At 32.4% G+C, this 21,673-nt stretch overlaps 23 protein-coding genes across 23 annotated transcripts; 15 read left to right on the top strand and 8 right to left on the bottom strand. All coding sequences in view use genetic code 6, as the record gives it.

Moving 5' to 3' along the window:
• Position 1: 1 nt before the first annotated feature.
• On the bottom strand, positions 2-382 carry SS50377_22577 (Tctex-1 family protein; the record flags this gene model as incomplete). The annotated part of the gene is made up of 1 exon (XM_067906465.1): positions 2-382. One exon carries the CDS (start codon positions 380-382, stop codon positions 2-4), a length of 381 nt encoding a protein of 126 aa, XP_067765733.1.
• Positions 383-1,357: 975 nt separating this feature from the next.
• SS50377_22578 (Transmembrane domain-containing protein) lies at positions 1,358-2,485 on the top strand (the record flags this gene model as incomplete). Its single annotated transcript, XM_067906466.1, has 1 exon — positions 1,358-2,485. The coding sequence occupies one exon, from the start codon at positions 1,358-1,360 to the stop codon at positions 2,483-2,485; it is 1,128 nt and encodes a 375-aa protein (XP_067765734.1).
• A 171-nt stretch (positions 2,486-2,656) lies between these two features.
• SS50377_22579 (Rab-GTPase-TBC domain-containing protein) lies at positions 2,657-3,757 on the bottom strand (the record flags this gene model as incomplete). The annotated part of the gene is made up of 1 exon (XM_067906467.1): positions 2,657-3,757. One exon carries the CDS (start codon positions 3,755-3,757, stop codon positions 2,657-2,659), a length of 1,101 nt encoding a protein of 366 aa, XP_067765735.1.
• A 179-nt stretch (positions 3,758-3,936) lies between these two features.
• On the top strand, positions 3,937-4,257 carry SS50377_22580 (uncharacterized protein; the record flags this gene model as incomplete). The annotated part of the gene is made up of 1 exon (XM_067906468.1): positions 3,937-4,257. One exon carries the CDS (start codon positions 3,937-3,939, stop codon positions 4,255-4,257), a length of 321 nt encoding a protein of 106 aa, XP_067765736.1.
• A 54-nt stretch (positions 4,258-4,311) lies between these two features.
• Positions 4,312-4,581, top strand: SS50377_22581 (uncharacterized protein; the record flags this gene model as incomplete). The annotated part of the gene is made up of 1 exon (XM_067906469.1): positions 4,312-4,581. The coding sequence occupies one exon, from the start codon at positions 4,312-4,314 to the stop codon at positions 4,579-4,581; it is 270 nt and encodes an 89-aa protein (XP_067765737.1).
• Positions 4,582-4,772: 191 nt separating this feature from the next.
• Positions 4,773-5,093, top strand: SS50377_22582 (uncharacterized protein; the record flags this gene model as incomplete). Its single annotated transcript, XM_067906470.1, has 1 exon — positions 4,773-5,093. One exon carries the CDS (start codon positions 4,773-4,775, stop codon positions 5,091-5,093), a length of 321 nt encoding a protein of 106 aa, XP_067765738.1.
• Positions 5,094-5,864: 771 nt separating this feature from the next.
• On the top strand, positions 5,865-7,877 carry SS50377_22583 (uncharacterized protein; the record flags this gene model as incomplete). Its single annotated transcript, XM_067906471.1, has 1 exon — positions 5,865-7,877. The coding sequence occupies one exon, from the start codon at positions 5,865-5,867 to the stop codon at positions 7,875-7,877; it is 2,013 nt and encodes a 670-aa protein (XP_067765739.1).
• Positions 7,878-7,927: 50 nt separating this feature from the next.
• On the top strand, positions 7,928-8,572 carry SS50377_22584 (Maltose O-acetyltransferase; the record flags this gene model as incomplete). Its single annotated transcript, XM_067906472.1, has 1 exon — positions 7,928-8,572. One exon carries the CDS (start codon positions 7,928-7,930, stop codon positions 8,570-8,572), a length of 645 nt encoding a protein of 214 aa, XP_067765740.1.
• A 31-nt stretch (positions 8,573-8,603) lies between these two features.
• Positions 8,604-9,485, top strand: SS50377_22585 (uncharacterized protein; the record flags this gene model as incomplete). Its single annotated transcript, XM_067906473.1, has 1 exon — positions 8,604-9,485. The coding sequence occupies one exon, from the start codon at positions 8,604-8,606 to the stop codon at positions 9,483-9,485; it is 882 nt and encodes a 293-aa protein (XP_067765741.1).
• Positions 9,486-9,496: 11 nt separating this feature from the next.
• Positions 9,497-9,748, bottom strand: SS50377_22586 (uncharacterized protein; the record flags this gene model as incomplete). The annotated part of the gene is made up of 1 exon (XM_067906474.1): positions 9,497-9,748. One exon carries the CDS (start codon positions 9,746-9,748, stop codon positions 9,497-9,499), a length of 252 nt encoding a protein of 83 aa, XP_067765742.1.
• A 106-nt stretch (positions 9,749-9,854) lies between these two features.
• On the bottom strand, positions 9,855-10,364 carry SS50377_22587 (uncharacterized protein; the record flags this gene model as incomplete). The annotated part of the gene is made up of 1 exon (XM_067906475.1): positions 9,855-10,364. One exon carries the CDS (start codon positions 10,362-10,364, stop codon positions 9,855-9,857), a length of 510 nt encoding a protein of 169 aa, XP_067765743.1.
• An 82-nt stretch (positions 10,365-10,446) lies between these two features.
• Positions 10,447-11,061, top strand: SS50377_22588 (uncharacterized protein; the record flags this gene model as incomplete). Its single annotated transcript, XM_067906476.1, has 1 exon — positions 10,447-11,061. The coding sequence occupies one exon, from the start codon at positions 10,447-10,449 to the stop codon at positions 11,059-11,061; it is 615 nt and encodes a 204-aa protein (XP_067765744.1).
• A 119-nt stretch (positions 11,062-11,180) lies between these two features.
• Positions 11,181-11,414, top strand: SS50377_22589 (Ubiquitin; the record flags this gene model as incomplete). The annotated part of the gene is made up of 1 exon (XM_067906477.1): positions 11,181-11,414. The coding sequence occupies one exon, from the start codon at positions 11,181-11,183 to the stop codon at positions 11,412-11,414; it is 234 nt and encodes a 77-aa protein (XP_067765745.1).
• Positions 11,415-11,978: 564 nt separating this feature from the next.
• On the top strand, positions 11,979-13,454 carry SS50377_22590 (Major facilitator superfamily protein; the record flags this gene model as incomplete). The annotated part of the gene is made up of 1 exon (XM_067906478.1): positions 11,979-13,454. The coding sequence occupies one exon, from the start codon at positions 11,979-11,981 to the stop codon at positions 13,452-13,454; it is 1,476 nt and encodes a 491-aa protein (XP_067765746.1).
• Positions 13,455-13,535: 81 nt separating this feature from the next.
• Positions 13,536-14,195, top strand: SS50377_22591 (Nicotinamide N-methyltransferase; the record flags this gene model as incomplete). The annotated part of the gene is made up of 1 exon (XM_067906479.1): positions 13,536-14,195. One exon carries the CDS (start codon positions 13,536-13,538, stop codon positions 14,193-14,195), a length of 660 nt encoding a protein of 219 aa, XP_067765747.1.
• Positions 14,196-14,577: 382 nt separating this feature from the next.
• SS50377_22592 (Zinc finger domain-containing protein) lies at positions 14,578-15,003 on the top strand (the record flags this gene model as incomplete). Its single annotated transcript, XM_067906480.1, has 1 exon — positions 14,578-15,003. One exon carries the CDS (start codon positions 14,578-14,580, stop codon positions 15,001-15,003), a length of 426 nt encoding a protein of 141 aa, XP_067765748.1.
• A 631-nt stretch (positions 15,004-15,634) lies between these two features.
• On the top strand, positions 15,635-17,203 carry SS50377_22593 (Na+ driven multidrug efflux pump; the record flags this gene model as incomplete). Its single annotated transcript, XM_067906481.1, has 1 exon — positions 15,635-17,203. One exon carries the CDS (start codon positions 15,635-15,637, stop codon positions 17,201-17,203), a length of 1,569 nt encoding a protein of 522 aa, XP_067765749.1.
• A 618-nt stretch (positions 17,204-17,821) lies between these two features.
• On the bottom strand, positions 17,822-18,148 carry SS50377_22594 (uncharacterized protein; the record flags this gene model as incomplete). Its single annotated transcript, XM_067906482.1, has 1 exon — positions 17,822-18,148. The coding sequence occupies one exon, from the start codon at positions 18,146-18,148 to the stop codon at positions 17,822-17,824; it is 327 nt and encodes a 108-aa protein (XP_067765750.1).
• Positions 18,149-18,479: 331 nt separating this feature from the next.
• Positions 18,480-18,941, top strand: SS50377_22595 (uncharacterized protein; the record flags this gene model as incomplete). Its single annotated transcript, XM_067906483.1, has 1 exon — positions 18,480-18,941. One exon carries the CDS (start codon positions 18,480-18,482, stop codon positions 18,939-18,941), a length of 462 nt encoding a protein of 153 aa, XP_067765751.1.
• Positions 18,942-19,030: 89 nt separating this feature from the next.
• SS50377_22596 (uncharacterized protein) lies at positions 19,031-19,495 on the top strand (the record flags this gene model as incomplete). Its single annotated transcript, XM_067906484.1, has 1 exon — positions 19,031-19,495. One exon carries the CDS (start codon positions 19,031-19,033, stop codon positions 19,493-19,495), a length of 465 nt encoding a protein of 154 aa, XP_067765752.1.
• Positions 19,496-19,506: 11 nt separating this feature from the next.
• Positions 19,507-20,376, bottom strand: SS50377_22597 (uncharacterized protein; the record flags this gene model as incomplete). The annotated part of the gene is made up of 1 exon (XM_067906485.1): positions 19,507-20,376. One exon carries the CDS (start codon positions 20,374-20,376, stop codon positions 19,507-19,509), a length of 870 nt encoding a protein of 289 aa, XP_067765753.1.
• A 133-nt stretch (positions 20,377-20,509) lies between these two features.
• On the bottom strand, positions 20,510-21,391 carry SS50377_22598 (uncharacterized protein; the record flags this gene model as incomplete). Its single annotated transcript, XM_067906486.1, has 1 exon — positions 20,510-21,391. The coding sequence occupies one exon, from the start codon at positions 21,389-21,391 to the stop codon at positions 20,510-20,512; it is 882 nt and encodes a 293-aa protein (XP_067765754.1).
• Positions 21,392-21,425: 34 nt separating this feature from the next.
• Positions 21,426-21,659, bottom strand: SS50377_22599 (Ubiquitin; the record flags this gene model as incomplete). Its single annotated transcript, XM_067906487.1, has 1 exon — positions 21,426-21,659. One exon carries the CDS (start codon positions 21,657-21,659, stop codon positions 21,426-21,428), a length of 234 nt encoding a protein of 77 aa, XP_067765755.1.
• Positions 21,660-21,673: the final 14 nt, after the last annotated feature.

Below are 21,673 nucleotides of genomic sequence, written 5' to 3' on the forward strand. Positions count from 1 at the left end.
CTCAATAGAAGTAAATCCCGTAAACATTTACGGTGCTAACGATTTCTTCTCCTTAATAAATGTAACTAACTTCAAAATCTGTCTCTTAGTCCCAGAAGTTTCTGCCTTTTAGATATATACCCTAACCCTTTTAGCTGAAAATAGATACTTATACGCAGATCTTGTAACGATTTGCAGAAACAATTCTGACCTTAGCACGGACTTCATCTGCAAGCTCCTTCGTGAGCTTCGAGGCTTCTTCGGATTCGTATGATTTTCCGCGCAACTTTTTAGTGACAATTTGAGCCACTTCATCATATGCTTTTGCGGGGTCGAATAGCTTAGCTGGAGCAGAACGACGTGGAAGATAAGTTATTTGAGATTTGACTGATTATGGTTGCATTTTTAATAAAAAGTGGAAGGGATATTATATTATAGACATCTATATATTTTTGTTGATTATGTCTTCGTATATTAATTGCTGGTACTCATAGAAACCATTCAATTGTTCACTATGTTAGGAAATTCATTAGTTGTTATCTCTATTTTATATCCTAAATTATATACTATTAGATTGCCTCCTGTCTATATTTTTAAAAAATCCATAATCGGTAATAATGCGACTCATAATTTGTTCTTTTTCTTTTTTAATTAATATATCGATCGTTTATTCTGTGTTGCTTATTTGATAGTATATTTGAATAAAATCATTTAGCATAATTAATTTCAAATCATACTTTTCTTAGTACTATACTAAGGATTCCAGTAGGTACTTTACAGCTTTAAATTTAGTTCCACAATAAACTAAAATATCAAAAATGATAACTATTTATTTTTCAAAATTTTTATATTAGATTTTTTCTTCTAAAAGTAATATAAGTCATTAAATTACTTAAATTTATGTTTAATATATAAGCACCAAAAGTGATTATCATGCATTCACGTATTTATATAGTTTTATCTTATTTATTATACCTAATATAGTTAAGTATATTGTAAAATAAAATCATGCATGGTAGGTATTTTACAATAAATAATAAGAATAATCGATTAAACAGGTCAATTAGCAACTGAACCTATTTAAGTCTTACTTTCACAGACTCTAGCAGACATTTTATGCTAATCCAGTCTGTTAGTCAAATAATTAATTTACTGTAGTTTTAAATGATATAATTTTGAAGCTATTTAAAATTATTTAACTCAAGAAACATACCTAGAATATTTCTACATTAGTGTACCAATTATTAAGTATTACTGCTTTGCATTTAATTTTCCTTTAAATCCTGTTTCATGAACTTAACTTACTAAGAAACCCTTACCACAGTTAAAATTTTACCATTATTATATGTTGTTATTAGTCTATTATTTAAATCCAAATATGCATCAAAATCAAATAATTAGCATGATTGTATCTATCCTTATTTTTCTGCTGATGGCACCCCTAACTGGTTTTTACCCTATATACAATTCATTTTTCACCCAGCAGTTCATAATTCTCACTCTTTCAACAATTTTTGCTATTTTGCTCTTTATCTCCTCGATTTACGGAAACGCCAATTTCGCGACCCTCCTTTACGACAACTCCTTCTAGCAATACGTTTATGCAGCCGCGTAAGCCGTCTACACCGCAATTGTCATTTTAATTTTGAATTTCCGCTCCTATCGAAAAATTCCAATTTTCGTCCAAATAGCGTTTTTTACTGTCTCTGTGGCGCTCCAAATAACCGTTTTCGCGGTCCCCGCAGCCTTCCAAACGGCCATTTCTGGGCTCCAAATCGCCCTTTCTCTCGCGCTGGCGCTCTGCACAGCCTGGGCTGAAATCGCAATTTTCAACCGCCAGCGCGTTCTGGCGCTCTGCAGCGCCCCGCGTGCGCAGTACCCGCTCGTGTACGGCGTCGAGTTCGTGAACAGCACGGTCGCAAAACGGCCGTTCAAGCCTCCCTGCGCAAAGCCTCTCTGCGGCCTCCTCTTCCCCGCGTCGCTCGTCGTAAATGCCGCACTCCTGCAGCTAAAAATTCCGGCACTTTCGCTAGTCCCTTTCCTGCTGCTGCCGGCGCTGCTGACCTCAAGATTCGCTGCCCGGTCGCACACCGTCGCAAACTGCCTCTCGAATTACCTAAATCGGCGGATTTTGATGCACAATTTGCGGTAGAAATCGAATCCGGGATATTTATTTGTATATTAGAATATAATAAGGTATAAATTGCATTTTTTGCACAATCAGCTGATTCTGGCTGAAAACGAGGCGCAGGCGGTCGTGCAGGGAGCGTGTCTGCTGGAGTTCGGGAATATCGATTTTGAGCTTTAATTTGGTGTTTTCGACGAGCTGGAGAGGGCGTGCAAAGTAGAAATTGCGGCTGCTTTTGCGAAGTTTATGAGCGCGAAAAACGTGGAAATACCGATAGAAATTATGTTCGATTTATATGATATTATTATATAATAATATCGATATATGATGAAAAGCAAAATTGTGATACAGGAGTTTTTCTGGGACGAGCTGGAGTGATTTAGCGATATGGTTGAACAGGGGAGGTCTAGGTGTGTGTAGATCATTAATATACAAAATTAGTAAAAATATAAGGTAATAGTAGATAAAATATACTAGGATACTAAATATACAAAAATAGGTTAATGCCAAACTCACAAAACATCAACATACCACTGCAATTATGCGTCATCATTTGTTCATAAACTCATTTACACTTGCTGAACTTAGTTTGACCTTTAAAATTTCGTTTTAAAAGTTTTGCTCCTAAATAGAATATCCAATTAGTCTAAGATGCTGCTAAGCGTTCACAACATCCATATTAATTATACTGATACCATTTAATCTCTATGTTAAGGTTAGTTAATTAAACCACTTCTCAAAATCAGGATCATAGCAAATTAGTCCTTTAGCTGCATGCATAGCGAGTGCTATTGCAGGCCTTACAAGACCTTTGTATCCCTCCGCTACTATTTAGTCAAAAATACGAAGAGATATTTTAAAAGGGAGGAAGGTTTAATAAAATGACAGGAAAAATGTAGAGAAAGTTGATTATAGAGAATACGCCTCTAAATATTTAAATAAATTAGAATTTAAAGGTTTTATTATATTTAGTGCGTATTATGCTAATGTATTAGCACCTTATAGATTGTTTGACCATATCATTTTGATTTTATCTACTAATCCTGCAAAGCAACCAAATGCCTCGCTTTCTGATAAAAACATAAGGAATATCCCAGCTATAAAATTCATCCCTTGTATATAACCTAGTTCGGGGAGTCTAGCAGATTATGCTTTTAAAATTCTGAATAATGCTTGTAAATTAACTTCTGTGTTAAAGTTAGCAATCAGTGGATGTGTTCGATCAATGTCATTTGATATTTAATCTAAAACTTTTTGATCAATAGGTTAAGATAGATAAAATTCATAATTATAATCATTTGATAAATAATACTTATATACTGTGGATCGATATACTTGTGGTGTACCTTATCTTACAAGTTTTAGTAATTTTTTATGTTATAAATAGTTTGGCGGTGGCTTATTTAGTTTAAAAAAACTTTAAAAATGCTAGTTAAGATTGAATTTCGCTTGGGTTTATTACGGTTTTGGTATTTACTATGAAAATTTAGATATTGGGTATTTTACTCGTAATTTCAATTATCCTAGCTCATCTATTGGCTCTGTAATGTCTATCTAAAAGGAGAATGACTTTTTCAGCGTTTAAATTTTATTTTCCAAACATCTTGACGAATTATCGTCCAAGGAAAATTCAGAAAAAGACGAAGTCATTTATAAAATTATTTTATTAGTTTTGCATAATTTAATGTATAAAAGATATATAATTAATATTCTATAGTATTGAGTCAAGTAAATAAATCAAATTTTATTATACAATTTATTTGCTATTTTCAACATATTGCCCAAGGAGTACCAAATTATATATATTGATCGAATTGAATTTCCCAAAAATGGGTTCTACGGCAACTTAACAATTACCAGATATAGGGATACCTCTTAATGAGCGAAAGCAGCACCATAGTTAATTTGTACTCAAAGAACTATACGAGCAGTCGATAGATGCTGCTAAAGTAAAGCAGTTTTAAACGAAACTGAAGCAAAGCGCGAGCTTCAACACCAGCGCAGTTCTACCTCCACAGACCATAACTACGGTGTTCAGCGTTACTAACTTGGTTATGGTGAAGCAGAATAGCATTGCTGGAGCATAAAATTAAGATTTGGATGAAGGAAATAAATTCGATTACAAGAAGTTAGTAGAGGCTGATCTTTGAGTTTTTTTACTTATTTACGTAAATTTTTGTATTTCACTCTATATTCTCAGTAAAATGAACGTCTGTCAATGCCGTCAGTCATGTATGCTCACTTGGTGCGCTTCCAGTTGTAATTAGCGTCCAGAGACATTGAATTCTTATAGATTCCACTAAATTCTCAAGTTTTTGTACAGCTAAGATTTTCCTAGTCTCCTGCTTGGGCCGACTTGGTTATCAGTGTTCAATTATAATAAGGTTAAAGTTAGGCATGGGTTTACCTGGATTAAAAATCTAGCGTCGGGTGTAGTTTTCTTGTGGATTGCACTGAGGTGTAAGATTGGGTGAAATAACATACTTCCACAATAAATTATTGAAAGATAAACGCATTTGTTGATGAAAAGTAATGACAATACTTAGCATGTTTACCTATATACTAATATTTTAAATATTTGAATACTTCATTTGTTGATTTGATAGAATCACTAACACCTAATAAAATATATTACTATCATTTTACCTTAAAATTATATAGTTTAATGCTAAAATAATAGTCAGATGTAGAGTTAAAAATTTAAACCTACACAGTTCTGGAATTTTATGATAATTTCCACAACTATATGGCAGGTTCATGTCATACAATTATTATTATCAATATGATTATGCCATATATTTGCTAAACTATTGGAAATATATTTATCAAGTGTGATATTAAGGATATGAAGACAATCTTCTATTCTCCTTTGTAGATATAGTTAAAAGTATTTCTAGTTCATGCCTCACAAAGGGATATAACAGTATAATCTCAAAAATAAAATTATAATGAAAATTAAACTTATATTTTTTCATTATAATAGTGACGTAGTTGTATCGCCAATAATTTTTATACTTACTTATAATTAAAAAATTTAATCGATAATAATAAATTTTTATCATATAACAGGATTTTTTTCATTTGATCGGAATATTGATAAAATTCAAATATAAATAGATGCATAATATTTCAAGAAGTGATTAATATTTTTGAATAATAGACTAGAAGATATTGCTATAATATTTTATTAATCAGAAGTAAAAATACAAATCTTTTTTTAACAAGTTTATAGTATCGCATACTTTAAATATAAAAATACTTCATAATTAATGTTGAGACTATATATATTAATACTGAGTACACTTACATTTAGAAAGTATATAACATAATACAGTATAATTATGTAAATTCTAATTTATTTTTAGAAAGCCTAATTTTAAGGACATAAGATAGCAAATTTAGTGTATTATACTAATATTGTTATTTTCCAATAGTAAAATTTAACTTATTGTTTTATGAACTATATACATCTAATAACATTGTATATAAGCTCATAATTTGAGTAAATAGAGTCAAAATAATTATTTTAGTATTCTAAGTAAATTAAAACTTAATTTTCTATATATTTCTATAAATGTATTCTATATATGGTATTTCATTTATTTCCTGTGATTTACTCATAATATCTAACATAATTCAACACTAAAGTCGACGACTTACCAACTTATTATTTCACTTTTCTCATAAATAATTTTTCATTTTTAATAAATTTACTATTATTATATAAAAATATATATTATTAAATCATTTCTGCAAAATGTTAGAACCAGCATATATTCTAGAAAAACAAAATAAACAAACACCGCAACAAGTAGTTTCTATAAATATGCAAAATCATGCGTTATCTAATATCTAGTCCATTCGTATGTTCACTAGCCTAGTTTCAGTTAATTTTTCACACAATGCCATTTCTCAAGCAAATGACTTATTATCCTTACTAAATCTAAGATCAATTGACCTCTCATACAATTAACTTTCCTCTTTCATCGCTATTCCATCATTACCGTAACTAGAAGCACTAAATTTAAAGCGTAATAGTCTATTTCTGCTTCAGCTCAACGGTTGCGGGCAACTGCGTGAACTAGATGTTTCTGACAATTAGCTATCCGTATTAGATGGGATATAGACGTGTTAGAAGCTTGAAGTTCTCAATATTTAATGGAATCAGATTTAGGATTTGACTCAGTTCAATTTTTTATAAAAAACACAAATCAAAGAAATTTATACCAAGGGCAATACCGTCGAAGCAGAAGCTCTTTTTGAGGCTAAACTGAAGGAAATGATACATAGTTTGATTTTCGTTAACGGAAAAACGGTAAATTATTCGAATGTAAATCAGGAGCGAAAAGTTAAATTTAATACCGAATATGAAGATTCAAGAAATGAATCAAATAGTTATTAAGGGAATTAATAACAATTCCAGCACTAATATCAACAGCCGTATGCATAAGGATTTACGCCAAATTCATAAATTTCGAATTAGATATTACGTTTAGAAGATAGAATATTTATGTTAGAATAATAGAATATGCGTATGCAAGATTTAGTTATGTAATTGTTACAAAAATAGCAGCTTCAAGTTCAATATGTGCCTTAATAAGTTCAATATCAGCCATAATATTAGCCCTAATAACCGTAAGCTATAGATTTGAATTTAATTAATTAACTAATTTAGTAACAAATTTCTACGAGCAAACCAGTTTAAGAAATCTCTCAAACTATTGGTCTACCAATTTCACCTACAAAATAGTAAGTGCATCCTACAAACTAAACGCAATTAACTCAACAAACAATAGAAAATTCATGCATTACAAGAGCCCCAATCTAGCAGATTCAGTAACAAGGAAATTTAAATACCGACGAAAAGATCATCAACTCCTTAGTGTCAACCATTCATATTGTAAAATCTGGGTCAGACTCCTCAATTAACGAGTAGAAACTGACTGAAAAATCAATGAGTCGTGAAGAAGTTAGTGAAAAATGCCCTAAAACAGCAGTTTAGCTGACGGAAAAAAGTGCTAGTCAACACGTCACAGATTATGAGCTTGAAGAAAATGAACAAAATATATCTTTAAATTAATCAACTTCTAGTGTAAAAGGCATCAATTACATTTATTAAAAGGCATAACAGCAGCTAGAATAGCCTTAATAACATTTTTCAAAACCACCTGTAGTTATTTAAGACGAAGATAATACACTTAATAACTCATCAATTTCATCACTTTACGTGAACAAAACTGACCAACATAAGGACAATGATTCCCCATCGTTTAACTCGCTAATTTCTAATGACGAACAACCCATTTACGTCGTAAAACCGATAAAACCAGTCATGATAGAGTCCAGTTCAGGCCTATCAACGAAAATGACGCCTCCAAAACCTGCAAAAATCGTCAAAAATTAGCCAGAAAAGGCCTCCTCATCTTCTTTAGACCTAGACCAGATCTCCCTGGGCTCCATCGGGCGATCCTCCCTCTCCAAAAACACTCAAAAAATTCCAGTAAATCTCCTCTCAGACTCGGAAAGTGAAAAGCCCCGATAAGGAAATAACGAAAAATTTTAGGAGCGAAAAGTTGAATTATCAGATGATTTGAGCTTTAACAGCATGAGCAGCAAAAAACAAAATACGAAGCCAGCGCTGTCCTTCTTGAATTCTGCCAACTCAACGAATTCGACGGCATTCCGGCCCAAAACGGCAGGCCGATTTAATCTGAACAAAGTCGAAGGCAGCGAGGACCTCGATTTGGACGACTGGACCGACGACGTTTGAGAAGTGAAAAATATATATTAGAATATAATAATCGAATTATTTTTCTGACAATGCAAACAGAAAAAACTAATTTTCAGAAAATGGTAGACGGGGACAAATATAACAGTTTTGACGAGAATCTTTGGGCTATTTAGGGTAAATGTTGGTAATTGTGCAAGAAATATAACGAATTTGATCCAACTACTATTTATACGGAAAAAGCACCGAGATTGCTTATTCAGCAGATTGTTGGGTCTATACGTGGTAGGTGTGTTCTAGCATAGAATATTAAGTTCGATTTTGGTGTAAATATTCACTTTGGGTACAACTTCTTCGGAAATTCAAATTTAACGATCTTGGACTCCTGCCCTGTTACATTTGGTGACGATGTACTTGTGGGACCAAATACATCAATTTATACAGTTAACCATCCTATGTGTGCAGTATAGCGCTCTACTTCACGTCTTTTGCAAGGTAAACCAGTTAAAATTGGCAGCAGGGTTTGGATTGGTGGTAGCGTGGTTATCCTTCCAGGTGTTGTATTAGGGGATGGTTGCGTTGTTGCTGCAGGTAGTGTGGTCACAAAAAGCTTCGAAACTAACTCACTCATTGGTGGAAATCCGGCTAGATTAATTAGAACAATTGACTAGGAAGCAGAATATGATACTAGCTGGGATAACTTTGAATCAGGTAATCCTGAAATTGAGATAATATGATTTTTATATTTATTGAAGTATATAAAATAAAATGGATCAGTTTATTTCTGTTTCTGACTCATTTCCACATATAGAAAACGGTGAAATTGTGGCATTTCGACCTCATTTAAAACGCCTATTTGAGCTTAGTGGCAATTTTAAGAGAGAACAAAAAGTTTCATTTCCACATTCATTTTGCGGTATGAATTTCGTTAAAAATCATTATTTTCCACCTTTAGCAGAGCGATATTATACGGGAAATTCACTGGAATTTTCATTTCCTGCTCCTTTAATTAAAAGCTTTGGGGTAACATTTTGGAACGAAAAGGTCATAATTTGTGATGCGAATCAGCTCAAAATAATAGGCGTATCAGAGTTAAAGGACTTTACTGGCTACTTTCAAATTTTTGGAAGGGCAGAAAAACTTGTTTTCTGTGATGGAAATCTCGCTATTTTCGATGGTGAAAACGTCGTAGAATTCGGAAAATTTGGAAAATTTTTATTATGTTATTAATAGTATATAATATTTGATAATAATAAAGTTTTAGATTTGGACAATCTTGTAGTTGCAGTTTTAAACATTGATTTATAAACTCTTATTAATATTGTTATAGTTTAGGACCGAATTTATGCCCAAAATGAGGTATTTAGGGATATTTTTGACTATTTTTTAGTAGTGCATAGGATCGATTTTCACTCTCTCAAATTTCTTGAAATACAATCTCTGAAGACTATTAAAGTTGAAGCGGCTTCTGAAACTGAAGGATGGTAGTGTTGTCTGGAGTGTTAAAAAGTACACAATTAGACACCGTTGTTAATAGAAGAAAAATCAGCAGTGTTGACTTCTTCCATAGTTTCTGAGAATATAAAATTCGTAGAAATTAATAGAAATAAAAAGCCGTCTAGAAAGGGGTGGTTCTGTCGCTGCTTCTGAATATTTAATTGTCACTCCGGGAGCCGATCTAGATGGCTTTTGGGCGCGCTAGCCGCTTTGGACTCCTCTGGAAAAGGGGTTGTTATATGTTCATATCTGTCATCGTTATTTGCAGAATTTAATGTAAAAAGATTCTCCATTTTAAGACGATTTAAAAAAATTGACTTAATAATTATATGGTTGTATACGTTTTATTTTTGTAGGGTCGTAAATCTTAATAAGGATTTGGGCCCTATTTCCCACAATATTTAATTTGAATACATGTAAAATACGCTATTTTATTATAATTAAAAATACTATTTATCACGTTTTAATATAATATAAATATTAAATAATAATAGTAGTTTCAATTTTCACCAACCCATATTTTCAATTTATCGCTCCCGTTAATATCTTCGGCCTTTGTGAAACTCTGCCGTGTGGTTTAGCCCAGTTTTTGGTCTCAAGCTCGACATTAATAAATTATGTTCTTAAACTTATCTTTACGGGGTTTAACAGGTTCTTACAGGGCTTGATGACATCTTCGATAGAGTCTACTTAAAGATTGAACTCTGATCTTGCAACTTTTGAATTCGCAAGAATTTACTATCGACTTTTTGGACGCTACTGTCCCACTCCTTAGAAGGAAGCTTGTGCCGTTTCGGCGTAAGCATCTGTACCTGATCCAACACGAATGGAGACTAATATAACGACCATTTATTACGTTGTTTCTAGTAGGATTATTATATTTTTGTTTATTAGGATTCGTGGTCTTATAGGTTACTAAGAGTAATTTACCGTGTCTTTTAGTACGTTTTGAGAGGCGAATATGGTTAAATTAAAGGTCTTTAAGTTGTATTAGGGTTTCCTAATGAGTTGTGCATTTTTGGCGGTTATCATTTTAAATAATATAATAACCATTATTCATTATTTTACAGAAACTGTAAATTAGTATTATATAAATATAATAATATTTATTAAAATGTTCGCCCAGCTATTGGAAAAGACGAAGAAGGAGGAGGCGAACCTGGTGATCTTCAAGGCGATGGTGGCGGAGCAGAAGAAGCAGAAGGACGAGGAGGACAAACGCCAGGAAACAGCGTTTTACGAGGACTTCGAGCTGGAGCTGTTCGATGCGGAGAAGCAGCAGAAGGAGCGCAAGACCTAGCTGGCAACGGGGACGGCATTCCACCGCATCCCGTCCCGCAACAAGCAGCGCACGCAGCGCCAGATCCAGTCCCTGGTGCCGCAGGAGCGCATCGTGAACAAGTGGTCGCCGGAGGACGTGGCGGCCCTGCGCGAGAACATCCGGCAGGTGGGGCTCAACATCAACTTCCTGCACATCCTGATGCCAGAGCGCACCCAGAATGCAATCAAGGCGCGCATACGCCTCGAGAACCCTCACGAGATCACCGAGCTGGCGCGCCAGTGCCGGGAGATCCCGGAGCACGTGCGCCAGGTGTACGCGCAGCTGGGCCGGCGGCACGGGGCGCTCGACCTGGACCTAGACCTTTCGGAGTACGAGCACCAGCGCGAGGAGCAGGCGGGAATGGCGGAGGAGGTGCGGGACCTGGTGGGAGAGTTCGAGGGCTGGTGAGCGCGGCGTGAATTTTTAGATTTAAGGAGGGAAAGGGAAAAGCTAGTGGAAGGGGTGAAATACCCGTATATACACATATAAAGGATAATCCCCACCCGGCTGCGAACGCCCATTCCTCAATGTAGATCTTCGTTAAAACTCTCACCGGAAAAAACATCACCCTCGACGTCGAGCCCACCGAAACCATCCAGTCGCTCAAGGCCAAGATCCAGGACAAGGAGGCCATCCCTCCTGACCAGCAACGTCTTATCTTCGCGGGTAAGCAGCTCGAGGACAACCGCACGCTCTCCGACTACAACATCCAGAAGGAGTCCACCATCCACCTCGTACTCCGTCTCAGAGGAGGCCAGTGAATGACGGTAATTTTCTTAGCACAACTAGTATCATATGTATAGTATACAATTCGAATCACCCATGCCTCTCCAAATGCAGGTTACCACGGCCGCATTCTTGGCCCAGCACCACACCACCGAGCAGGACGCCAGTGCGCTCTCCGTCTACGAGATGATGTTCCGGTTCAAATTCCCGCACCGCCTCGCCGTGAAGCTACACACGCTCCTCAACCCTAGGATTCCCATCAACTCACCTACCGCCAAACCGTTTGCGGAGATCCTTCAGCCTCGGTTGCGCTCTGTGATCTCCGCCCCAGATCTGGCGCTTCTCTCCCCGCTGCTGAAGTAGTTCAAAGTTTTTAATATTATATTTTAGTCTGTAAATTTATTTACCTATTACTGTATAAGAATAATAAGTTTATATCTTTTTAACGTATAACTGTACGACAATATTTTGATTAACGCTAAAATAAATTATTCATTTTATATTGACAAAAGATTAAAAAGTTATACTATTAACAACAAAACAACAAATATATATTTAAATCTATATTATTAAATAATTAGAAAATACATTTCTTAAAAATGGAACGATAATACGTTGGGGAAACCAAGCTACGTCATCTTATTTTATTCAATATCGTCTCGTAGCTTGCCTGGAAATTCGATGAATAATCTATTTCATAACAACTTCCATATATTTAAGAATACTATAAAATAGAGCCAATTGTGTCTTAATGGTACTCAACTACATTCTTTCTAGCCTAAGCTGCAGCTGCCATCCCTCTTGCGAAGTTTGGCGAGCGATTTGGATAGCCGTTAGTTTTACGTATATGCTATGGTCTATTTAGTATAGTCCAAATTGCTTAATTTTTTATAACAAACTATCCTTTATTGATTGTTTTCAGAGTTTTTGCAGGTATTTTGATTGCTGGAGCAGTTAGTAACAAAAATGGTCTTGTCACTAAGTTTCCTAATTAGGCAGAAAGTGGTAAATCTATTTCCATTTCAATTTTGATTACTAATATTAATGCTATTTTCATACCTTTTATTTCTGGTATTTTAATTGATAAGCTATTTTTCGGCTATATAAACTTAATAGCTGGTATTTTTGCTTTTATCTCAATGGTTGCAAGCTTCTAATTCATCAATAATCCTGTCAGGACAAGCAAACATTTTGACTTGTTGGGTGGACTTTTTATCACAGTAGCAATCGCTAGCACTTGTTCATTTTTCGTTATAATAGCAATGAACTAATATTATTATTTAATTTTAGTAACTTTTACTGGAATTCTTGGTGGATCTTTGTTTTATGTAGTAGAAAAGCGTGCTGAAGACCCTATTTTACCTTTAGATTTACTTAAAAATCCGGTTTCAGATTTGCTCATACTTTATGCATTAAATTATGTCAATTAAGGTGGAATTACTTTTATTTACCCTCAAGTTATGCGAAAACTCAATATTTCATCTGGAACTATTGGGATTGTAAATATGATCAGTGGAATTATATTAGTTATTTTCAGTATTATCATACCAAAAGTTCAGACAAAAGTCGCCAATTGGACGTCTTTAGTTGTTCTTAATTCAGTAATTATTTTGTTAATTAGCTTGAATTGCTTTTTTATGACAATGTTTTACGGTCATTCAGTGCTTTATGGAACTTCTAATGTTGCATTTATGACAATCTAGATGATTTCATACAAAATGTTGTTGATGTCTGTAGAATAAGGGGACGCTTCAAAGGTCTCTGGATTTCCTACTGTGGCCAGATCTGTCGGAAATAGTATTTCTTTAGCCTTGTTTGCAAGCATTGAGAGCGTTGTCACATAAAATGTGCCGTAGTCTTAATAAGATTGGGGCTATAGGGGTGGGTTTATAGCAATTATATGCATCGTTTTTGTCGAAATTGGTATAACAATTTGCAGAATTGGAAACAGAGAGCAAGAGAGGGGTAAATTTGGGTTTAAAGTAAAGCTTCTCCGAGAATTAAAGAAGTATAAAATCCTATAGGATAACGATAACCATTAGGAAGATATATCTAGCCAGCATTTGTAATTGTGATATAGAACGTGAACATTCATTTACTAATAATATTATAAATAGTATATTATATTCAATAAATTTCATTTCCATTCTATCTAAATGAACTTTGCTGAATCTTCTGATACACCACCACCACCTACATATCTTACCTACTAAGATTTAAAAATTCGTCTTATTCCTGATCATTCACTATGGGGACATGTATTATGGAACGCTTCAAAGTTTATTTGTGAAAAAATATAAAATAAAACAATCAATGTTTAAAACAAGACAGTATTAGAATTTGGTGCTGGTGCAGCTATTCCTTGTATTTATTCTGCAAAATATGGTGCTTAAAAAGTAGTCGCAACAGACTTTCCAGAATTTGAAATTTTAGAAAATATTTAATATAATATGAAAAATAACAATGTTACGGTTGAAGTATTACCATTATTATGGGGAGACACTATTAACTAATAATTTGATATAATATTTTTGTGTGACCTTATCTTTAACCATAATGAACATGATAATCTAGCAAAATCCACTTTTAAACTTCTAAAAGATAATGGCACTGCATATTGCACATTTTCTCATCATTAACCAAATAAAACTTTAAATGATTTGAATTTTTTTGATATATGTAAAGTTAACAGGCTTAAGTGTGAGTATATCAGCCAAGAAAATTATGGGAGAATGTTCCCAGAAGATGATCTTAAGTACTAAAACTATGCTTAAGAAGGTAGAGAAAATGTTTATTTTTGGAAAATAACGAAATGAGTTATTATTTAATTTTATTGTTTTATATAGATGCTTATATCTTTAAGAGTAAATTATTAGCCTATTTAAAAAGCATAGAGTCTATTTTACTTATAGTATAATACAACTTTATGTATTAGTCAATTAATATTTACCCTTAAATTCTTATTTCATAATATATAATATTAGTGTCATTGAAATATGAGCATAGTATCACCCCCACCGTATAACTTGCACCAGATATTAACAATTATACAAATGTAGTAAATAGTATAGCAGCTAGCATTATATTCAAAGTATGTTATATTTAAATATATTCTATAGTTTTTAATTATAATTTAGTATACATAAATTTTATTATTATATTATTTATTAGTGACTTTATTTCATTCCTAAAAAATAAATGCAATCATACCCTTCTATTTGCCCATTTTGTGCTTATAGTTCACCATCACCACCCACATTCGATCTACATACCTGCTATATACCTACTTTAGAGTCATTTGCTTGTTCGCATTGTGATGCTGCATTTGCACGTCGCTCAGATCTTGAATCACACATCTTGGGATCCCATTCAAATATTTTTACATGTGAAATATGTCAAAAGTAGTTCCGTTAACGTTGTCATTTATAGGCACACATGGCATTGCATACTGGTGACAAGCGTTTTATCTGTTAAATATGTGAAAAAGCCTTCGCACGACGGGACACTTTAGATGTTCATATGAAAGTTCATAGTGAAGAACGAGAATATGTTTGCAGTGTTTGTTGTGGAAAATTTAAATAGAAAGGCCATTTATAGAGGCATATGAGTGTGCATGAAAAGTGAGTTTGACAAATAATGTAATAAAAATTACTGATAAAGATACACTTATATCTGAATTACTAAATATTATTATATGACTATATAAATAGATATATTTCAATTTAAGATACTACAGAAAATTGCCAAAACAAGAGGTTTATTATAATATTCCGTCGTACATTATACTAAATTTATATTAAATCGAGTACTAATATCAGATTATTATTGGTATATTGAAACATAAGTTATAGTTAATTCAAACATAACTTAAATCCTGACAAAGTAAAGTAAAATTCTTTATACTTAAGGAACTTATATAGTTTTAATGGAATAATGGATAATAAATTAAAAATTATTTTTATGGTTTTTATAATATGAGGATTTATCATTCTGTTAGTAAGCAAATAATTAACATAGTTTTTTAACCATATATTTTTTATAAACAAAAAAAATAGTAAAGTTTTTGATATATAATAATGATATAAAAATAAATTTTATTATATCTTTTAAGTGGTATTTAAATAAACAACTAAACTGAAACATACAATATACATTATTATCATAATTCACGATCACAAGAAATTATAATTAATTCAATAATAAAATCAATTCATTTTTTAATATAATCATATATAGCTTTTCGATATTGTGTAAAATGACTTAAAATGAAATATAAATCTCAGAAGTAAAATATGATATTTAAAATCAACCTTTAGACAAATAACATACGAAAAAAGTTAAAATAATTAAGAAAGGTTAATGCAAAAAAGACGTCTCTTATCTTGGCGACGGACCAATTTTTAAGGTTTTAATTTATTAATCCTACAATAATCTTGTTGGATATTTAGTTTTAACTTTATATATGATAGTAGGTTCAGTATTTATTGGGCAATATCTAGGTGAGGCTGGCCTAGCTTCATCATCAGTTGGCACTTCGCTTGAACAATTGGTGTGCATAACTGTGATGCAATCACTTTCAGTTGGTGCCATATCACTTATTGGGCCTGCATTAGGTCAAAACAGAATTGAGGATACTAGAAACTATGCAACTCAATTCTTCATGTTGGTACTGCTCTATAATATAGTAATGCCTATTATAATATTACCATTAAAAGATATAATCGCTAGAGGATTGGGAGCAACAACAGAACCAGTATTTACATATTTATCTGATTATATGTGGATAATGTACTCGATCGGTGTTTTGGCATACACCATAAATGGAGCTTTACTTCCTTTATTACGACAAGAAAATAAGGTAAAAGAGGCTATGATTTGCTTAATAGTTAGTTCATTTCTTAATATAATAATGGATTCAATTTTATTTAATTTTTTCCTAGATACATTTAAAATGTAATGTGCAGCAATTTCAACAGTAGTATCACAACTAGTAGTAGATATATGGATTCTTTTTAACTTCTTTGGGGGTATAAAATCTACTATTATACGGTTTGATAAAAAATATATTAAATTTAGCTCGTTTTTTCTAAAAACAACTTTTAAATAATTTATTCCTGCAGCATTTAATACCATTCCAGCTATTATTGCTTAAGCGCTAACAAGTTCATAAATATCAAAATATGCAGGTAGCAGAACTACATAATATTAAGCAGTATGGGGGATTTTTCTAAGAATCTCATAATTGATGGCTTAACCAAGAATGGGAATTTACTTTGGATTTTTGGCCATATTATCTTATAATTTAGGGTAAAGTAAATATTAGCGCATTTAAAAGCTTATATTGTATGCTGATTGGATGACACTAGGAATTTTATTTGTTGTATAAATGCTTATAATTGGATTAATGCCTTACCTAATTTCAATGTTTGATTCTAATAAAAAATTTGTATCAGAGGCAACCCCACTACTTAGATTAAGTTATCTTGGCATGTTCGTTTAAGGCTCAATTATGTTTGCATCGGGCGTATTTTAGATGAGAAGACGAATTATTACAGCAACATGTTTGTAGATTTACAGACTTATTGTAAATGTTGTCACAATATATGTACTTCCTTTATTTTTAGATATAAAATGGATTTTTATAATACCTACAGTAACAGAAATAAGTGGATTTATTGTTGCTCAATTTTTCTTATGGTAATAAACTTAATATTTTAGGAAGCTATCTCAAGATGAATAAATTGTTAATAAAACAAATGTATCATAGATGCATGCTGACTCTGGATTATCTGAAGTGAAATAAGTTTGTGAAATAGCATTCTGAGAATCAAAATGAGTTTTTAATTTTATTGTTTAAATCATTAAATATTTTTAAGCAAAAATAAAGTTGACACAACATATCTACATAATAAAATTACAATATGGTTAATGCTGTATGATTTCTGATTATAAATACATAATCGTCATCAAAAGATGTATAAGGATGTAAAATAAATTAAATAATATGTGATTATTTTGAACCAAACAGGACATAACACATCGACTAATAAATAAAACTAAAACTTAATCTATCAAAAGTATTATCTAAAGATGTTTTGAATATTTATAAATATGCTAAATGTGATAATCATTCTAATTATAGTTGACTAATAAATATATAATTATATATTAACAAATAACTGAATGCAGATGTAACACTATGGTAGTTACTATTGTCACTTATGATAGTTTGAGTAATGTAAAACATATAAATATTTGCTAGGGTACTTTATTTCTATTAATAAGATATGATTATTACTAAATATTTATAGATTTACAGTCAATGTTATCATATCGGCATTAATATTATCTTGATAACGACTTATTATCATGTAATCACCCAGATAACAGTCGCAAATATAACTAATACAAATAATAAAACATCATATGTATTTGTACTTACTCATGCTTTGTTGCTGCTTTTCTTAGTTGCAATTTGTTCGTCAACTGCTTCGATATTATCATGATCATTTTCTAACAACGGCTATCTCTCTCTATTCGCTTTCTTATCATTCTTAATTTTGTTGAGGATGGCATAAATTAACATGCCGACTATGAATCCGATAAACACGATTCCCATCACAATACCAATAATAACGTCAATTTTTTACTATTCAGGGTTGATTTCTACACATACATTGTACTCTAGCTGGTAACTATCGTTGCAGTGTTGACAGGTATTTATGTCGTCAGTGCACAAGTAACAGTTCTCTACGACGCATTGCTCCATTTCTAGATATTTATATATTTTTGAGTAATATAATTGTAGAAAACTCGTCTCCTTAAAAATTTAATTAGGTTGTTCCTTATTGTTATATAAAAATTCAATATAAATATATCTAGTTATCGCCGTTTAACATGATAACTTATTTTAATTTTTTCGTGTAATTTTGGTTATAATTCACCTGACATGACAATAATTATTCAACATAAAAATTTATAATTCTATGCACCGAAATTCATACTGCAATGCATCTGTCAAAGTTGTTTCATTAATACTATATTTATAAAAACAGTTATATAAGATAATTAATATAATATTTAAAATATTGTTTGTATAAATGAATATATCCATATAAAATTCTGATTTTTGTACTAATGACCTTTTTGATTAAACACTGAATTCTTCTTGGCTTAACTAGTCCTTTATTGCAATTGATGATTTAGTAAATTAGTAACAATACCTTCTTGACTTGAAAATGAGGTTAGAAGGAGAAAATTAGAATATTAAGCGAGAAAATTAGCTAATCACAGCAGAAAGGTATCAATTATAGCAAAATAAGACATAAAAAGTACGCTAACCTATAGTGGAAGTAGCAGAAATTGAGTCTCCGGAACTAAAAATAGATATGAAGAAGTTTCAATAAAATACTAATAAGGCTTTCCAAATTTAGGAAGAAAATACTTTAATAATGTAGCTTAACTTACTTATATAAGATAAGAATGAAATTATCGAACGAATCAATCAAAAATAAGCCAAAGTGGAATTTTAGAATAAATTAAAAACGTATAAAATTAAATGACTAAATAACATAAATATAATACAAAACAAGAAACTTAGTTTTATTAAACCTTGTTTTATGCAATTATTGAAAATAAACATTAGTAAAAAATGAAGGCAGAATCCAATTGTTCAGAATAATATTCCTTATTCTTCTAGGCTCAATAAAAATCTCATACTGCATTTAGAAAGATAAACCATATAATGAAAAGTCATAAATAATCTCTAACAAAGATTTCAAACAAAGCGATCTAAGATATTTCAAGTTAAAACATGAAGAATATGAATATACCTCATTATCTCTTAGATGAAGATCGAAATATCAAGTCAGTTATTGATATTTTTGAATATCTATTTCCAGATGTTGAAAAATATACTGAATTAGAAAAACAATCAGAGCTAGTTAAACTTATTGGGGTAGAGTTCATTAAACCAGATTCTCAGATTTATACAACAAAAAGAGAAATACCATTATAATTGTAAATGTAAGACTTGCGAATGAGTAAGCTGAAAGAGGAAAAAAAATTAAGAAGAGAAGAATTATTAGCCAAAGTGAAAGCATAAAATGAGTTTTGAAAATTTTATAATCAATCGAATTTTATACTTACATATTACTATTCTTCCATACGGCTAATTACGTCTATTCCACCTCCTAGAAAATCTACTTTTTTCCGCTTCCAGTTATCTCCATTTACATCAACACCAACTTTTAAGGTTAACATACGTTCTACTTTAGATCGTATCCCATATTTCGTGATGTAATTCCAAATATCGCGACCCATTTCATCTATGGACCCATGTAAATCAGCCCATAATTACAATACTACTTCTGGTCTTTTTCCCATAGCTGCATGATGGATACAGGATCGTCCTAAATTGTCTCTAAGATGGAGTTCTTGATGGAGTATTTTTATATTTTACGAATATCCTAAAAAACAACTTATCATAAGTGCAGAAATTCCATGATTATCCTAAATATTCATTAGTTTCAAAACAATTCTATTCTTAATACCTGATTCATCCAAAATAACACCTCCAGCTGCTGCATAATGTAATGGAGTCTTTCCGGATGAATCCCTATCTCTAAGAAGATTAGCTAAAAAATATGCAGAAGAAAAAGTTCGACCTAATGTGAACAAATTATACATTAACCTGTTAATTCCAGCCTGCTATGCTTATTATCTATACATTAAGTCAAACTTTCTCACATTTCCATATCGCATTGATAAAATAATTGGAAAATCTTCTTTAATTAATTATTCAGGTTCCTCTATTTAAATAGGACGCTTCTATGCATACATAGAACGGGTTCTATAAATGTTCCTTGATTACTCACGTGATAAGCGATCAATATCCCTATACATCTTATGTGATGTATGAGATGCTTAATTCTAAAATGGTGCCAACATAAGTGCATTTTGGTTCGTGAAAGTTATTCTATTCAGCGTTTAACGCATTTTATAAGTATTAATATTTACTATATAATATAATCAATTTTTAATTTTCTAAAAGTATATATTTAAAAATATACCTTGAGGGTTATATTACACTACTTCAAATATTTTTTCTTAAATAAAAATAAATTATTATTCATTATTATTCATTATAATTATTATTTCTCTCTAATCCTTCAAAATTCAAAGAATAATAAACACGTCCTTTTATGTACAAAATATCCCTGAATTAAACTACTTGAACACCAAAAATTCCACCCAATTTTCCTGCAAAACTACCACATATTAGTTATCCACTCAAACGAACACCAAAATGCTGAGATTTACAAAGGAGTGGCAATAACTAGTCTTAGTCAAGATCTAAAAATGGTGAAAAAATTGTATTCTCATTATTTTCTGGAATAGCCATTTCAGTTCCAGGAACAATCGATAAATTTGTAACTGAATTAAAACAAACCACGCAGCAAGAAACTTAATTTAAAAAATCTAATAATTCTAAATCTGAATTATTTAATATTTAAAATATATTATCTATAATTAATAATTTAATTTATACATTATGTATTTTTTGTAAAATAGCTTCTTTATGCCGGAGGAGTGTAGGAGCGTCTGTTTTCAGAATATTAATTGATGTTAGATATGGTTTTAGTTTTTAAATATGTTAAAATGTTGACTGCATAGTTTAAATGAGTAGTATTTCTGCAGTCTAATTTGTTGAGAAGAAGGACTTCAGCAGCGGGGAGAGAAGCGCCAGATCTGGGGCGGAGATCACAGAGCGCAACCGAGGCTGAAGGATCTCCGCAAACGGTTTGGCGGTAGGTGAGTTGATGGGAATCCTAGGGTTGAGGAGCGTGTGTAGCTTCACGGCGAGGCGGTGCGGGAATTTGAACCGGAACATCATCTCGTAGACGGAGAGCGCACTGGCGTCCTGCTCGGTGGTGTGGTGCTGGGCCAAGAATGCGGCCGTGGTAACCTGCATTTGGAGAGGCATGGGTGATTCGAATTGTATACTATACATATGATACTAGTTGTGCTAAGAAAATTACCGTCATTCACTGGCCTCCTCTGAGACGGAGTACGAGGTGGATGGTGGACTCCTTCTGGATGTTGTAGTCGGAGAGCGTGCGGTTGTCCTCGAGCTGCTTACCCGCGAAGATAAGACGTTGCTGGTCAGGAGGGATGGCCTCCTTGTCCTGGATCTTGGCCTTGAGCGACTGGATGGTTTCGGTGGGCTCGACGTCGAGGGTGATGTTTTTTCCGGTGAGAGTTTTAACGAAGATCTACATTGAGGAATGGGCGT

The sequence above is a fragment of the Spironucleus salmonicida genome, chromosome 3 (genome assembly GCF_000497125.1).
Source record: "Spironucleus salmonicida strain ATCC 50377 chromosome 3, whole genome shotgun sequence".
NCBI lineage: Eukaryota > Fornicata > Diplomonadida > Hexamitidae > Spironucleus > Spironucleus salmonicida.